Genomic DNA, 16,230 nt, shown 5'->3' with positions numbered 1-16,230 from the left:
TTATTTGATGACTGTGGTGTTGCTACAGACACTGTAACTGACTACTGAGTTCATATTGCCATGGAACATATGGTCTGATTTTGTGATTCTGTTAAGTTTTAGTGTCTTACCTGAAAACCAGTCATATATAGGTATATTCTTGTCTTGTGAGCTCACAAGATGATTTATGTTAAGATAGTCCTTTAGGGAATTGTTGATTTCTACAAAAGGGAACCTTTTCTGTATACCAACTTACACTGTGATGCTGGAGGCTGTAGCTGATATCCAGTTAACTGACACCACCCTACAGGATAGAGGTCAGGAGACTCACAGTCTACCCACTGGTCATACTCTTCTTCCCATCCATCAAAATGTATTCTCAAGAGACGATGAATAATTCGCGTAACTGTGGCTACACATATTAAACGTGGCTCCATGAGATCCACAGCTTCTAACTTCATGCCTACACGAAATCCGTGATTTGGAACATCCTGACACAGAGAAGCAAGACATTAACACGGGTGTATGCAAGAACGCACAAATCTACTACCACTAAGAAAAGCAATGCAGTCAAATACAATATAAACCCAAAGTCCCCAGTAATTCTTGAATTATAAAAAAACCCAACTGTATATTGTTTTATTACTACCTATTTGCTTATAAGGCAAAGGCATTTGGATAAACAATGACTTACATTTACCATTTATTTCCTGACTGTTAGGCCACCCTTTTTTTAAAATTTAATTTTATTGTCAAGGTGATAGGTAGTGAGTACATTTCTTGTCAAACTTGTCACCAGTTCCTATGCCACCCTTTAAATTTACCTTATTAAATAGTTTTACTGGTGCTGCAATGGAGCCAGTTTCCCTGAGGTAGTCAAACCATTTAAAAGGAAGTTTTGTATAACCTAAAAAACAACATCAGTGTAAGTAATAGTTTATTTAAAGTTAACACAACACTAAAGTGAAATAAAAAAGGTCAGCCACCTAAAGCCTCAGTCATACTTTAGGTTGTGTTTTATGAACTTTAATGTTTTAATACTGGTGCATGCACTTGCTTACTCCATTATGCATACCCTCCCTTTCTAGACACATACTCCATGCAAAAGTGGCTCTCCTCTACTCTTACTATAAAAAGGGTAGACTTGCTTTTGTGGTACTGGGACCAAATCCAGAACTTCTTGCATGCTATGGAAGAGCTCTACCACTGAGCCACCTCAGCTGAAGACTGGCTTTTCAATTCTTTGCTTTAAAACAACCTAGCACATAACATGCCACATTGACTTCTTCTTCTTCTTTTTGAGAAAGAAAATTAGAGGAATAAATATTTTAATAAAACTTTTGTCTTTTACAAGACATTGCATTTTACAAGATCATTGCATCTTAGAGAAAAATCTTGGACTAAGACACTGAACATAATTTCAAAAATCACTAGTTATGCTATGAAAATTGCTCAAAGTATGATTAAAAAAAAAAGACTTCTTTAGTGGCGAGAGAGCTTGCCTCGTATACATGAGGCCCTGGGTTCGATTCCCCAGCACCACATATACAGAAAACGGCCAGAAGTGGCGCTGTGGCTCAAGTGGCAGAGTGCTAGCCTTGAGCAAAAAGGAAGCCAGGGACAGTGCTCAGGCCCTGAGTCCAAGGCCCAGGACTGGCCAAAAAATAAAAAAAGACTTCTTAAAAAGCTGCAAAATCTAGAAAGATAAAGTTCTTTTCTTCAAAAGCTAAGTATAATAAAAGGTTACTGAGACCCTTGCTGTCGGGTTTGAGAATACCAAGTCTCCCTGGATATTGCTCAGGAAAGAAACTGCATACTAATATGTCTTACTAAAGCTAGCTAGGTACAGTACATGGTGTTTTCATAGCACTCCACAGATTTGGTATGTGTTTGCTTAATCTGCATATACATACATACTCCATACCTGTAGGAAAAGAAAATGTCAGGCTGTGTGGAACGTGAAGAGATACCATGTAAGAAGATAGCAAGGATAAAGACCCTGTGTTTACACAGTATGTACCTCTTGGTGGAGTAAGTTCAATCATATTAATTTCACAGAAACCGACAGGGAAAATAGAAGGAGAGGTTGCATGGTAACAGAACCAGTCAGATCCATCTGCTGCTTCTGAGCCATCGATCCCGATCATCAGGAATCCATCAGCCAGCACCTTTTCAATTAAGAGAATCCAAAGTAATTGAAATTAGATTGCATTATTAAAAAAAAACAACAAAAAACAAAACAACCCTCAACTTAAAAAAAATACTGGTCCTAGGACTTGAACTCTGGGTTTGGGTGTTGTCCCTGACCTTTTGTGCTCAAGGCCAGAGCTTGTGCCACTAGAGCCACAGCTCCACATCCAGCCTTTGGGGAGGTTAACTGGAGATAAGGGTTTCTTGGACTTTTCCTGCTTGGGCTGGCTTTGAATCTAGATCCTCTTGTGTTTTTTTTTTTTTTTTTTGTTTGCCAGTCCTGTCCTGGGGCTTGAACTCAGGGCCTGAGCACTGTCCCTGGCTTCCTTTGGCTCAAGGCTAACACTCTGCCACTTGAGCCACAGTGCCACTTCTTGCCATTTTTTATATATGTGGTGCTGGGGAATCGAACTCAGGGCTTCATGTATACGAGGCAAGCTCTCTTGTCACTAGGCCATATTCCCAGCCCTCTGAAACTAAGTCTTATAACTCAGAAAATACCTTTCTTCCTTTCTTTTTGATGCAGCATATTGTTTCCCCAAGCCTTTTAACTTTCTCTTATTATTATTTTTTGGGTGTGTGTGTATGCCAGGCATGGAGTCTTAAACACAGGGACTTGCACTCTCATTTAGATTTTTTTTTCCTCAAGGCTGGTGTTCTACCACTTGAGCCATACATGCACTCTGGTATTTTGCTGACTAACAAGATAAGAGTCTCACAGGTTTATCTGCCCAGGCTGGCTTTGAATTTAGATTCTCAGGTTTTAGCCTCTGGGTAGCTTGGATTACAGGCAGTAACCACTGGTGCCTGGCACATCTTACTTTTGTTATGAGACTGTAAACTTTATTTTTTCACTATTATTAGTATTATTTTGTGATACTGGAGATTGAATTCAGGACCTCATGATTGCAAGGTGCGAGTGAGTGTTCTATGACTTAAGCTATCCCATCAGCCCAAAGACTACAAACTTAATTTTTTGTCGGTTGTAAAGCTTGAACTCAGGCCCTGAGTGCTGTCCCCAAGCCTCTTTGTGTACAAGGCTAGCACTCTACCACTTGAGCCACAGCACGACTTCCAGTTTTTGAATGGTTAATTGGAGATAAGAGTCTCATGGGGACTTTTCTGCCCTGGCTGGCTTTGAACTACCATCCTCAGATCTCAGCCTCTGAGTAGCTAGGATTACAGGCATGAGCCAACAATGACACCCAGTTACAAACTTCTTACAAGTTCAAACCAAATAGTATTTATGGTTATTGAAGGATTGACCCCCCTCCACCCCATTTTCCCACACAGAAAGAAAAGAATAGGCCAAGGGGAGGGACCGTCCTTCAGTCATTATTTCTTCTTTGACACCTGATATTCTGTTCACTCAACATTTCATTTTCATTTCCCCAGATCAGATTATGTTCTGATGGCATTACTTCCCAATCTGGTTGGTTTTGCGAGTCACTTGGAGAATTTTTCTTTTTTCAGTTGTGGGTCTTCAACTCAGGGCCTGAGCACTCTCCCTGGCTTCTTTTTGCTTAAGGCTAGCACTCTACCTCTTAAGCCACAACACCACTTTTGGCTTTTTCTATATATATGGTGCTGAAGAATCAAACCCAGGGCTTCATGTATATGAGACAAACACTCTACCACTAGACCATATTCCCAGCCCATTCCTTCTGAGTTTTATAAGAACATACCACTATGTCTGGCCTTGGACTACTGGTTCTTTATCTTTTTTATTTTTATTTTTATTTATTTATTTATTTTTGCCAGTCCTGGGCCTTGGACTCAGGGCCTGAGCACTGTCCCTGGCTTCTTTTTGCTCAAGGCTAGTACTCTGCCACTTGAGTCACAGCGCCACTTCTGGCCATTTTCTGTATATGTGGTGCTGGGGAATCGAACCCAGGGCTTCGTGTATACGAGGCAAGTGCTCTTGCCACTAGGCCATATCCCCAGCCCTCTTTATCTTTTTTAATTTTTCTTTTTTTTTTTTTTTGGCCAGTCCTGGGCCTTGGACTCAGGGCCTGAGCACTGTCCCTGGCTTCTTCCCGCTCAAGGCTAGCACTCTGCCACTTGAGCCACAGCGCCCCTTCTGGCCATTTTCTGTATATGTGGTGCTGGGGAATCGAACCCAGGGCCTCATGTATACGAGGCAAGCACTCTTGCCACTAGGCCACATCCCCAGCCCCTAATTTTTCTTTTTCTTTTCTTTTTTTTTTTTTTTTTGCCAGTCCTGGGACTCAGGGCCTGGGCACTGTCCCTGGCTTCTTTTTGCTCAAGGCTAGCACTCTGCCTCTTGAGCCATAGCGCCACTTCTGGCTGTTTTCTGTATATGTGGTGCTGGGGAATTGAACCCAGGGCCTCATGTATACCAGGCACTCTTGCCATATCCCCAGCCCCTCTTTTTTAATTTTTAAGATTTTATTCTAAAGGTAAACAGAGGCGTTACAGTTACTTAAGTGAGGTAATGAGTACATTTCCTGTTGGATTACTGGTTCTTAACCATTGATGTACATGAAAAATGACCTGCCTTTAAAAAAGAATGTCACCTCATATACACGAAGCCCTGGGTTCAATTCCTCAGAACCACATATATAGAAAAAAGCTGGAAGTGGCGCTGTGGCTCAAGAGGTAGAGTGTAGCCTTGAGCAAAAAGAAGCCAGGACAGTGCTCAGTCCCTGAGTCCACACCCCAGGACTGGCAACAAAAACAAAAACAAATAAATAAATAAAAAATGCCAGTGCTAAAGTTCCAATCTAGACTGATTAAATCAGATTAAAGGGTAAGAAGCTTAGCCACCTGTACTTTTCAAAGTTTCCTAAGGAATCCTGATTCTGAGAATCCTTCATATGAGATAGAAACGGGAAAAGAAATAAGGTTCTACCAAGAATAAAAATCACGGGCTGGGAACATGGCCTAGTGGCATGAGTGCTTGACTCATATACATGAAGCCCTGGGTTCAATTCCCCAGCACCACATATATAGAAAAAGGCCAGAAGTGGTGCTGTGGCTCAAGTGGTAGAGTACTAGCCTTGAGCAAAAGAGAAGCCAAGGACAGTGCTTAGGCCCTGAGTCCAAGGCCCAGGACTGGCAAAAAAAAAAAAAAAAAAAAAGAATAAAAATCACGAAGAGGAAGCTGAAGATAATTTGACCAGAAATAGTTTAAATCAAGGTTCTTTCTCCATAGGATAACATTTCAGCAAATAAAGGCTGCATACCCAAAATAACTATCTTGACATGTCATATAAAAAAAGATTTGTCTTTGTCTGCCAAGAGACCAGGCTATTTTTTTCTTTTTCTTTTTTTTAGGTGTGACACTGGGACTCAACATTGGTACCTGATGCTGTTACTTACTGGCTAGCACTTTTCCTTTGTCTCACCATCTTAGCTGTCCTATCCTCTCACCTTCCCTCCTTATCCCCAACTTGTTGTTTGTACCCAGGGCTTGAATTCTGGGTTTCTTGCTTATGGCAGGTGCTGTACCACTGGAGCCACACCTCTAGTCTGGCTTTTGCTGGTTAATTGGAGCAAGGGTCTAATACATTTGTCTGACTGGGCTGGCTATGAACCTCAGTTCTCTAGGTCTCAGTTTCCTGGGTTGCTAGGATTATAGGAGTGAGCCACTGGTACTTGGTTCCCTTGGTCCCTCTTCAAAGAGCTTCATGAAGTAGTAGTTTTCAGTTGAATGCTTTAATTTCCCTGATATCAACAGAAAAGGCTTCTAAAAGCATTTAGTATACATATGTAACTTTATTTACTGCAGTATATTTGAATGGAGAAGCAGTGACCAGCCACAGTGGTGACTAGTTAGGTCACTTGGGCAGTGTTTATTTTTCTTCTGTTTTTTTTTGCCAGTCCTGGGGCTTGCTGGGCACTGTCCCTGTATTTCTTTTGCTCAACGATAGCATTCTAACACCTGAGCCACGGCACCACTTCCAGCCTTTTTTGTCTATGTGGTACTGAGTAATCGAACCCAGGGCTTCATGCATACTAGGCAAGCATTCTACCACTGAGCCACATTCCCAGCCTGATAATGTTTATTAGTGTGTTTGAAATGCCGTTCTGGACCAAGTTATTTCCCTCTATTTGACAGTTACATGGCAGTTTAGTATTTAAGAGTAGGAACCATTTTTTCAGTAATTTTTTTGTAATTAAAAAATATATAGATATTTCGAGAAGTAAAAATGTGGGGCAGGGAATATGGCCTAGTGGTAGAGTACTTGCCTCACATACATGAAGCCCTGGGTTCAATTCCTCAGCACCACATAAACAAAAAAGGCTGGAAGTGGTGCTGTGGCTCAAGTGGTAGAGTGCTAGCCTTGAGCAAAAAAGAAGCCAGGGACAGTGCTCAGGCCCTGAGTTCAAGCCCCAGGACTGGCAAAGAAACAAAACAAAACCAACAACAAGAGAAGTGAAAATGCTTAGTGCTATAATCTCACTGCTTTTCCAAAGAGATCTGAAAAGAGAATTCAAAATTACTTTGAAACTCGTGGCTTTCTCCCTAGTAAAGATCCACACATATTTTGTCAAAATGAATGTGCTATGTGCCTCATTCTGTTTATTAAAGTCCTATAATTCTATTTGCTTAATAAAATTCCTATAATTTTATTTCTATATTTTAATACATATTCTCTTACCTTTCTAATGGTTGCGACACATATTGTAGAAAGATTTAATGGGTCTATAGCTTCTAATTTCATTCCTTCCTTGAACCATTCTCCACTCTGGTCTACTTCTTTTACCTAAGAATTATATGAAAGCACATGTACTGTTATAAATATTGTGATTTTTAGCAATTAGAATTTTGCAACTTGAAAGATCTATTAGATGCCTACTCCTACCTACCTAATACTGAAACTCAAATGTCTATTAGAGAATAGAGGATCAAATAGAATTAAAAAATAATTATAAAGACTGACAGCTATGAATTATGAAGGTCTTAATCCTTTTTAGTAAACATATGCAATTGTGATTTCTATAATTTTAGAAACAAGCCCACAACCCTCTTTCAAACTTAATTTATACATGAGGGTTCTTATAAAAACTTCTTACCTTAGCAAATAAATGTGGTGGTGTATCAAAATGTCCATCCTGTTTCTTTGTAATATCTACAAGGAAAAGTTACATACTAATCTGTCAGCATTTGTGAGAAGACCAAAAACCACATTTCTTTGAAGGCTTCAAACTCACAAGGAATCTAATGCTTTAAAACATGGCAAAAAGACATGCCTTCTATATATATGTTGAATAAGTAGTACTAGTTGACATGTGCATATGCTATTAAATATAAATCAGCTATTTATAATGCTGAGAATTCTACAATTGGTAATTACCAGTGTAGAAGTATGTTTTAAATGTGTTGAATATCAAGTCTAGCCATGCTTAATCTATTTTAATTAAAGGGAAACTTATCTCTATGTCTTTGAAATGGAGTGGGTAAGAAAATGAAAAGTTATGTGACTAAAATCAATGCTGTTATTATTTTGTAGTGCTGGAGACCAAACACAGGGCCTCCCACACAAAAGCAAATTATTTTTAAATTGAAGCAAGAACATGAAGGAACACTAATGGGATACTAATATGGTGTGAACTTTTCCTAATTAAGATAGAACAAGCAGCCTGTACAACTCAAATGTTATTTTTGGTCTATGCTTTTCTGCTGAGAAAAATAACCAAGTAGTAAAGTTCATCCTCTTGGATATTCTAATAGGAAGTTTGGTGGTAGCTGCTTACCAGATCTTTTGAAACGATGACCTATGCTTCGAGACCAACCGATGTGGTGGATTAAGGGGCTGTGCATATGGCACCAGAAGTCGTCCGTCCTGTCTTCACTCTCTTCATACACTAGCCTCAGTCTACCTCCAATTACACTTTCCACCACTGCTACCCGCGTTCGACATAAATGCCTCTTGTCAACCACTTCTACTCTCATGCAAGGTTTGAAAGGATACTGCATACTCTCTGAAACCTTCAAATTCAAGCAGACAAAACCTGTTTGAAATTCATGACAAGGGTTTTCCAAATCATTTTAACACTATACTCTCAAAAATACTGATGCAGTCAAATATTTAACACAGATCACTCAGTTTATGAAATTATAATTCCTTTAGATCTCTTCAATCCTTTGTAAGATCTAGCTTTTACCTTTTGTGAGAAATCAGGAGGAAGTGTTTTGGCACCAGTAAGTCTTTTTACGAGAAAAGCTTTCCAGTTTGTATACTTATGTTGAATAGCTAAAATAAAAGAAATAACCAATTATGCTGTAGCAGAAGGTAAGAAGTGTTTAATAAATTATTTGTTAGAAAGTATTACTTTAATGTCTATATTACCTTATGGTTATTATTCAAGTCACGGTAGGGGTGAATAAGCCACTTACTTCTAGGAGGAACAAGAGGTTTTCCACTGGCTGCACACCAACCAACTGGATGGATATCAGAACCACATATATTGCACCAGAAGTCTAGACCAGAATCATTTTCAAATCCTTCATATCTTAATAGTGCATTATAACCTAAAACCAACAAATCAATCACTATATAAGAAAACAGAAAAACAAAAAAGAAGTAGAAATGGTTGTCGAACTTTAGTGTGCCTCTGCAGAACCACCTGCAGAGCCTGTTACAGAGTAACAGAGGTTGGTTCCACTCTAGGCTGAGATTTTACAACCATATCAAGTCCTCGTGGACCAAACTTAAAAAAAAAAAAAAATTACTCCAAGCCTGTGGCTTGAACTTAGGAACTAGGTGCTGTCCCTGAGTTTTTTTTTTGGCTCAAGGCTAGGGCTCTATCATTTGAGCCACAGCTCTACTTTGGGCTGTTTTTGATGGTTGATGGGATATACAGAGTCTCACATACTTTTCTGCCTGGCCTGGCTTTGAATCACAATTCCCAGATCTTTGCCTCCTGAATAGCTAGAGTTACAAGTATGAGCCACCAGTTCCCAGATTGTGCACCAAACTTTGAGAAACACCGATCGTTCAGTTCAATTAGTTCAACTGTTTTTTTTGGCCAGTCCTGGGGCTTAAACTCAGGGCCTGAGCACTGTCCCTGGCTTCTTTTTGCTCAAGGCTAGCCCTCTACCACTTGAGCCATAGCGCCACTTCTGGCTTTTATTTATATATGTGGTGCTGAGGAATCGAACCCAGGGCTTCATGTATACAAGGCGAGCACTTTACCACTAGGCCATATTCCCAGCCCAGATCTCAGCTTCTTGAGTAGTTAGGATTATAAAGCGTGACCCATCCATGCCCAGATTACAGTGTGGTTCTTTATGGGTAAAAATTTGGTCAACTTCTACTATATAACATCACTTGACAATGCTTACAACATTAATAAATATACTCTTTTACAAAAGGTTAACTATTATTGGTACTTTCCAGGAAATCATCATGCATGCTAGTTTTTTCTTTTTTGGCCAGTCCTGGGGCTTTTAACTCAGGGCCTGGGTACTGCTTTGCTGTGCTCAAGGCTAGCACTCTACCACTTGAGCCACAGTGCCACTTCTGGCTTTTTCTATTTATGTGGTACTGAGGAATCAAACCCAGGGCTTCATGCATACTAGGCAAGCATCTCTACCACTAAGCCACGTTCCCAGCCCTCACCTGCTAGTTTTATAATTCCAGCAATCCAGAAGACTTTGGTAGGCAGGCTGCAGTCTGTATTGGGAACTTCTACTCTCACATTTTCTGATATATCTCCCCAGCAGGTCCCCATAGGTGCCTGTCATACAAGAATTACTAAATTAGTCTTATTAACATAAAGCCTAAATGTACTCAAAATTAAGTTTTACCATCAATAACATTAATAGTAAAGCAAAAACACCATTTTAATCTGTTTTTCTCTAAATTTATAACTTTTCTCCCCTGTACAGACTATTTGGAAAAAAACCAATGTCAAAATCACATTCAAGACAAAGATAACATTTCTATATTAGATCCATGTCAAATTCAAAATTTAACAACCCACTCTGTCATAAAAAACAATTTTTTTAAAAGCTGAATTACAGAATTCAACAGACTGCACAGGATAAAGCTGAAATGAGAAGGCTGGCATTTTGGTGTACTGAATGGATACATTTAACCTAAGCTTTAAGATGTGGGCAAACAGCAGAAAGAAAAGTAATTCCAATTAACAATGAGATTTCCAACACGAAGAGAAGAAATAAAAGTTAGAAATAAAACTACCTTTTCAATTTCAGTTAAATTCATAGAATACAAATACAGAGCACTTCAACAGACATGAAGAAAAGCACTAGGTAAGTTATTAAAAAAGGTAGAGGTGAAGACATTTGGGAAGTTGAGTACCAGAGTAAAGTGTTAATTTCTTTTCTTTGGTCAGTAATGGGGCTTTAACTCAGGGCCTGGGCACTGTCCCTGAGCTCTTTTGCTCGAGGCTAGCAGGCTACCACTTTGAGCCAGAGCACCACTTCTAGTTTTCTGGTGGTTAATTGGAGATAAGAGTCTCACAGATTTTTCTGTTTGGGCTGGCTTTTGAACCACAATCCTCAGATCTCAGCCTGAGTAGCTAAGATTACAGGTGAGCCCCACCGGCCCCTCACTAGTTAGATAATTTCTTACTTCAATATTTCTCAGGCAGGAATTACTATAATTGTTTTTTTTACTACAATGAATCCTAACTAGTAGCTTCACACCAAATGGGTGGGTAGGCACTCAGGTAATTGACTGTAAGAGCATCACAACGGGATTTGCTAAAATGTACATGTTCCCAAATAACCCCCCTTTATATTTTGGTCCTTAAAGCACAAGACAATTCACAATTATCTGGAATTTATGTAATAGCAAGTTAAATAAGTGAATTTAGGTATATACATAAAAGTTGAAAATATTGCAAAGTCTTGGTGAGCTGAGGTAATTGATTCTTCACTAAATATACTGTGGAACCATGGCCATAAATAATAAGATTATTAAAGATTATGAAAGACCTAATACTATGAATAAAACCAGAAAAATCAAAATAGTCATCAAAGTTCCATGATAAGCAAACAAAGACATCCGAGAGTTACAAGAAATAGCCAATTTGGAAACTGGAAATGCCTCCTCTGGTCCCTTATACTTCAGTGGACAGTTATGGAACAGGCAGGTCTTTTGAAACACTTGTCTCCTGTCCATTCAATGATCTGTGGAATTTCGGAAGGAAAGGAAGAGAATGCTAAGTGATTTTTGACTAGGGCAAGTCTAGAAACTAGATAGAACGAATCAGTAGCTACTCTTTAAGTGGTAAGCAATAAATATACATCAATAACTTGAGACACGCCTTATCCCAACTGTTAAGTGATTCTGGGAGAGAACATATACCTAACTCTTCAAGTTGTGTGAAAACAAACAAAATAAAATAAAACCATCACCACTGAAAACCCTTTTATTTTCTTTTTTGAATTTGAAGAGTGGACCCCTCAGGTTCTGCTATCTCCCCCTATATCATTCTAGACTATAAGGCCATCCCTATTGCCAGCAGATATAAGCAGAAAAGAGGCTTCAACGAATATAAAGACTAAGCTAACATACATCAACACAGACATGTTTATTTCTATGAGGAAGACCAATTTGTACATACAGATGTAGCTATGTGTATATACAAAATTACATTAAATTGAAGTAGGGTACCCATTCCTCCTTGCTCGTCTGCCCAATCTGAGAGCTGGGTTTATTTTTCATGGAGAAGAGGCATGGTTACACTGCCAAGCTAGGGATGAGGTGGATATAGTGCCAAGTAAATTTGGCACACAGGACTCCATTTTGAGCTAGATATAATAATCTCTCATTCTTTTTTGAAAGCCATATCATTTGTTTGGAAAAAATTAAGTTTGAGTCACATTTCATTAAAGAAACAACATGTCAATATGCTTTCTTAAATGGAATATTCACTTGAGTGGGAGATCTTATGTTCTGATCCCTACAGTCTGGATTGGTATAGGAGAAAGTAGCAGAAAGTGACATTTGTTCTTGCCTGTAAGTTTGTGGTTCTGCTAGGCCCTCTTAAACCAATCCATATGGTTCACTCTAAGAAAACAAAGAAAAACATCAACAAGAGCACCAGTTATGGCATAGCATGTGCTCAATGTGTTGACATAAGGTGACTTCATAGATATATCTGCCCTTTTGGTGAAATAAGTACTCATAAATTTGGAAGACTAAATGACCCAGGGCTTCACAGCCATCTTCCTCCAAGTCATCCGTCTTCTCTTGCTGGCAGGAGGGACACCTCTGAAAGTCTGGATTGGCATAGCATGAACTAGCAGAACCATCATTTACAGGTAACAACAAATTTACCTTCCAGACTCAGGAGGCGAGGTCCACCTCAGGCTCCTCCCAAACAAGGAAGATCTGCTCCACCACTTCCTGCTCCAGGGCCACTTGTGAGAGCTATCTGGGAGCGACTCTCCTTCCCTGAAAGGTAAGCTGTCATCAGGTCCTGCAGGATATGGCCAAATCCAAATGCTGAGGGGCTGAGGGGATCCCAACACAAACGTGTGATAAACTTTACCTATCTGTCTGTAAGAAAAGAAGGGTGCAGGAGGACAAACGTATGATCACTGCTACCTATCTGTAAGAAAAGAAGGGGGCAGGAGGACTTATTGTCTGCAATATAAAAACATTCCCAAATACTTCAATAGAGCAGACAGCTGGTATTGAGGGCACATACAATGTTTAAGGCGGAGATAAGAGATTTTTCTTCACTGAGCTGTCAATTTATGATTTTTGGTATCTCCACACAGTCTTTATTACTAGCAAATTGTATGAGTGGGCAAAGGCTAGGCCTGAAGTTATACATAGGAAGCAAATGAAGAATTCATCCCCATCATATGGCAAGTGTATAAAAAGCCAGTATTAAAAAACCTTAAGACTAACAGTAATATGATTACTAAAATGTATCTAGTGAGAAAAATGGAAATGTCATTTGGTCATAAAAGAAAACAAAAAATTAGCTAGAAGCCAAGTGACTGGTGGCTCATGCCTGTAATTCTAGTTTCTTGAAAGATTAAGATGGAAAGGTAGTAGTTCAAAGTCAGCCCAAGAAAAAAATTTGGGATACTCTATCAACAGTTGGACATGTGGTACACAGTTGTTATCTTAACCACAGAGGAAGTATAGATAGGAGGATTGGGATTTCAGGCTGGCCCACGAATAAATGCAAGGTGCTATTTGAAAAATAATTAAAGCAAAAAGGTCTGGAAGTATGGCTCAAAAGTGGTACAGTGCCAGCCTAGCAAACATGGGGCGCAGTTCCCATTCCAGGAACAAACAAACAAACCCAAACAACAAACATTCCTGCCACAAATAAACCTACCTAGAAAAAGATCAGGATTCCTATATACTGCTCACTGACATTGTCAAGTAGCAGAAACAGATTAAAAAAAAAAAAATCTCCCACTCTTTCAAGGAATTCCACTCACTTCAAGCAGACACCAGAGGCTGATTTTTGGGCTGGTGGCAGACACACGAGGAGTACAGTTAGAGCACAAAAGAAATAGGCTGTTTAGGATATATTATTAAAGACGAGAAAATGTGTCTACACACACACACATATGTATGTGTATATACATATGTATACACGTGTGTGTGTGTGTGTGTGTGCACCGGTGCGTGCACAGAGAGATAAGAAGCAGAGAGTACTTTTTTTTTCCCCCCAGTCCTGGGCCTTGAAGAACTCAGGGCCTGAGCACTGTCACTGGCTTCTTTTTGCTCAAGGCTAGCACTCTACCACTTGAGCCACAGTGCAACTTCTGGCTTTTTCTATATACTGCATGCTGACAAATCGAACCCAGGGCTGCATGTGTATGAGGCAAGCACTCTTGCCACCAGGCCATATTCCCAGCCGAGATTACTTTTTTTTTGTTGGTCATGGGGATCGAACTCAGGGCCTGGACGCTGTCCCTGGCTTCTTTTTGCTCAAGGTTAGTACTCTACCAATTGAGCCACAGTGCCACTTCTGGCTTTTTCTATATATGTGGTGCTGAGGAATCGAACCCAGGGCTCCATGTATACGAGGCAAATACTCTACCACTAGGCCATATTCCCAGGCCCCTTATACAGTTTTAATGGAGATAAAAATCATACTATCAATTTCCAGTTTTCAACAGAGCCAAGAATATGGGGGGAAAGAAGTAATTTTAGTAAAAAATCCCACTTATATGAGAAAAAAAGATGTATTTACTATAAATTTGCACATAAACAGAAGACTTTGTTTTTCTTTTTCTTTTTTTTTTTTTTTGGCCAGTCCTGGGCCTTGGACTCAGGGCCTGAGCACTGTCCCTGGCTTCTTCCTGCTCAAGGCTAGCACTCTGCCACTTGAGCCACAGCGCCGCTTCTGGCCGTTTTCTGTTTTGTTTTGTTTTTTTTGTTTTTTTTGGCCAGTCGTGGGCCTTGGACTCAGGGCCTGAGCACTGTCCCTGGCTTCTTCCCGCTCAAGGCTAGCACTCTGCCACTTGAGCCACAGCGCCGCTTCTGGCCGTTTTCTGTATATGTGGTGCTGGGGAATCGAACCTAGGGCCTCGTGTATCCGAGGCAGGAACTCTTGCCACTAGGCTATATCCCCAGCCCTGGCCGTTTTCTGTATATGTGGTGCTGGGGAATCGAACCTAGGGCCTCGTGTATCCGAGGCAGGCACTCTTGCCACTAGGCTATATCCCCAGCCCAAGACTTTGTTTTTCTGTCCTTATGGATGATGCATGTTGTAAAGAAACAGATTAAATTTTCTCTTTCAAAAAAACATTCAGGTTAGGTACAAAAGGAAAATTAGAATATACTAGTTAAGGTAAGCATACGGACGCATGTCAAGAAGCATAGTGAACTCGGGTTCACAGAGGAGTATGCCTGTATTTAGTTCTTAGGAAGCTGAGGCAGGAGGATGAGGAATTCTAAGCGAGCCTGGGTTACGCAAGAAATTCAAAGTCAACTTCTACCACAAAGTGAGATTGTTTTTCAAAAAAAGAAACTACAATGAGTTTCAAGGGAGAAGAAAATAATGATTGTGCTTTTGTTTTAGCAGGGACAGTACCAACAAGTTTAAAGAATGTAAATTCAGCTACCAAACAGAAGAAATCTTAAGTCTGTGAATATACTAGTACATTCTGGCCTATGCTATAATATTTTGGAAATAAATGTTTTGTTTGATTTTTTTAAAGGAAACAACAGGAAGAAGTGTTTCAATTTAAAAGACTGTAGTCTTTACAATGTTAACAAAACAAATGTTAAAAGTGCTTTACAGCCAAATATTTGAATTCACACCAATCAAACAGAAGCTCTCTTGTCTCAAAAATAAACTAATGGGCTAGCCATGGTGGTGCCTGCCTGTAATTTAAGCACTGAGGAGGCTGAGATAGGAAGATCTAGAGTTCTAGGCCAACCTGGGATACATAAGACTTCCATTTCTCCCATCCCCGTGCAAACCAAAGTACTAATAGAAATAATCTGTGAGTTTCATGAATATGTTCTTAAGTGATACATGGTGCAATATTAGTATTCTGGAGATTTTTTTCCAGTTTATATATACAGATGCTGCTTGTAGAAACATAGTTAAAATTTTTATAAATTATGGAAAGTACTGTTTCTTCATTTCATGAGATGAACTAGGTTAACTAGATTTAAAAGTTGCCTTCAGAGGCTTAAAAATTAATTAAAAGTGGTATTATCTAATTTAGTGGTTTCCATTACTAACAAAGGGATATCAAGGATCAAAGAGCAAAGCTCCGTTGCCTTACAGGAACACTCAGTTCATTTCCTCTATATACTATGGCTGTGTTGAGGTCTGAATCATGTTTTATTAGGGAATAGGGGAATTCTGATGCTTAAGTAAAAGATCTGAAAAGTGACCAACCAGAGATATATAGCAACCATAACATACAGATTTTGCAGGAGATACACTGAAGTTAAAGGACAATGGTATGCATTTAGTAACCACTCTCTATGCTTAGTTACAGCAATTATCAAAAAGGATTCAGTGTTAGGAAGTACTTTTCAGAAACTTCCTTCTCAGAAACTTAATGATGAAAAGAAGACTTCTATGGTGGTGTTAAACAATTATAGTATTAATCACATTAATACCTAAGTATTG

The 16,230-nt window shown here is 39.5% G+C and overlaps 1 protein-coding gene and 1 long non-coding RNA gene across 16 annotated transcripts in view; one reads left to right on the top strand and one right to left on the bottom strand.

Annotated features, from left to right (window-relative positions):
* Window positions 1-16,230, bottom strand: part of Mbtd1 (mbt domain containing 1) — a 61,022-nt gene that overhangs the window by 11,928 nt on the left and 32,864 nt on the right. For all 15 annotated transcript variants that reach the window (XM_048366548.1, XM_048366547.1, XM_048366552.1 and 12 more), the window contains 9 exons: window positions 9,759-9,876; window positions 8,534-8,668; window positions 8,302-8,390; window positions 7,891-8,125; window positions 7,210-7,265; window positions 6,795-6,899; window positions 2,000-2,147; window positions 804-886; window positions 236-470 (listed from right to left, as the gene is read on the bottom strand). In XM_048366548.1, the coding sequence (XP_048222505.1) occupies window positions 236-470; window positions 804-886; window positions 2,000-2,147; window positions 6,795-6,899; window positions 7,210-7,265; window positions 7,891-8,125; window positions 8,302-8,390; window positions 8,534-8,668; window positions 9,759-9,876 (1,204 nt within the window). The remainder of the gene's footprint in view (window positions 1-235; window positions 471-803; window positions 887-1,999; window positions 2,148-6,794; window positions 6,900-7,209; window positions 7,266-7,890; window positions 8,126-8,301; window positions 8,391-8,533; window positions 8,669-9,758; window positions 9,877-16,230) is intronic.
* LOC125366121 overlaps window positions 1-16,230 on the top strand; it is a 32,470-nt gene that overhangs the window by 14,350 nt on the left and 1,890 nt on the right. The window contains exon 2 of the long non-coding RNA XR_007213785.1: window positions 12,454-12,570. This is a non-coding gene — a long non-coding RNA (uncharacterized LOC125366121). The remainder of the gene's footprint in view (window positions 1-12,453; window positions 12,571-16,230) is intronic.

Source organism: Perognathus longimembris, chromosome 17 (assembly GCF_023159225.1).
Source record: "Perognathus longimembris pacificus isolate PPM17 chromosome 17, ASM2315922v1, whole genome shotgun sequence".
Taxonomy (NCBI): domain Eukaryota; kingdom Metazoa; phylum Chordata; class Mammalia; order Rodentia; family Heteromyidae; genus Perognathus; species Perognathus longimembris.
The sequence above is the reverse complement of the archived record's forward strand: the minus strand, read 5'-3'. Positions and strand labels throughout refer to the sequence as shown.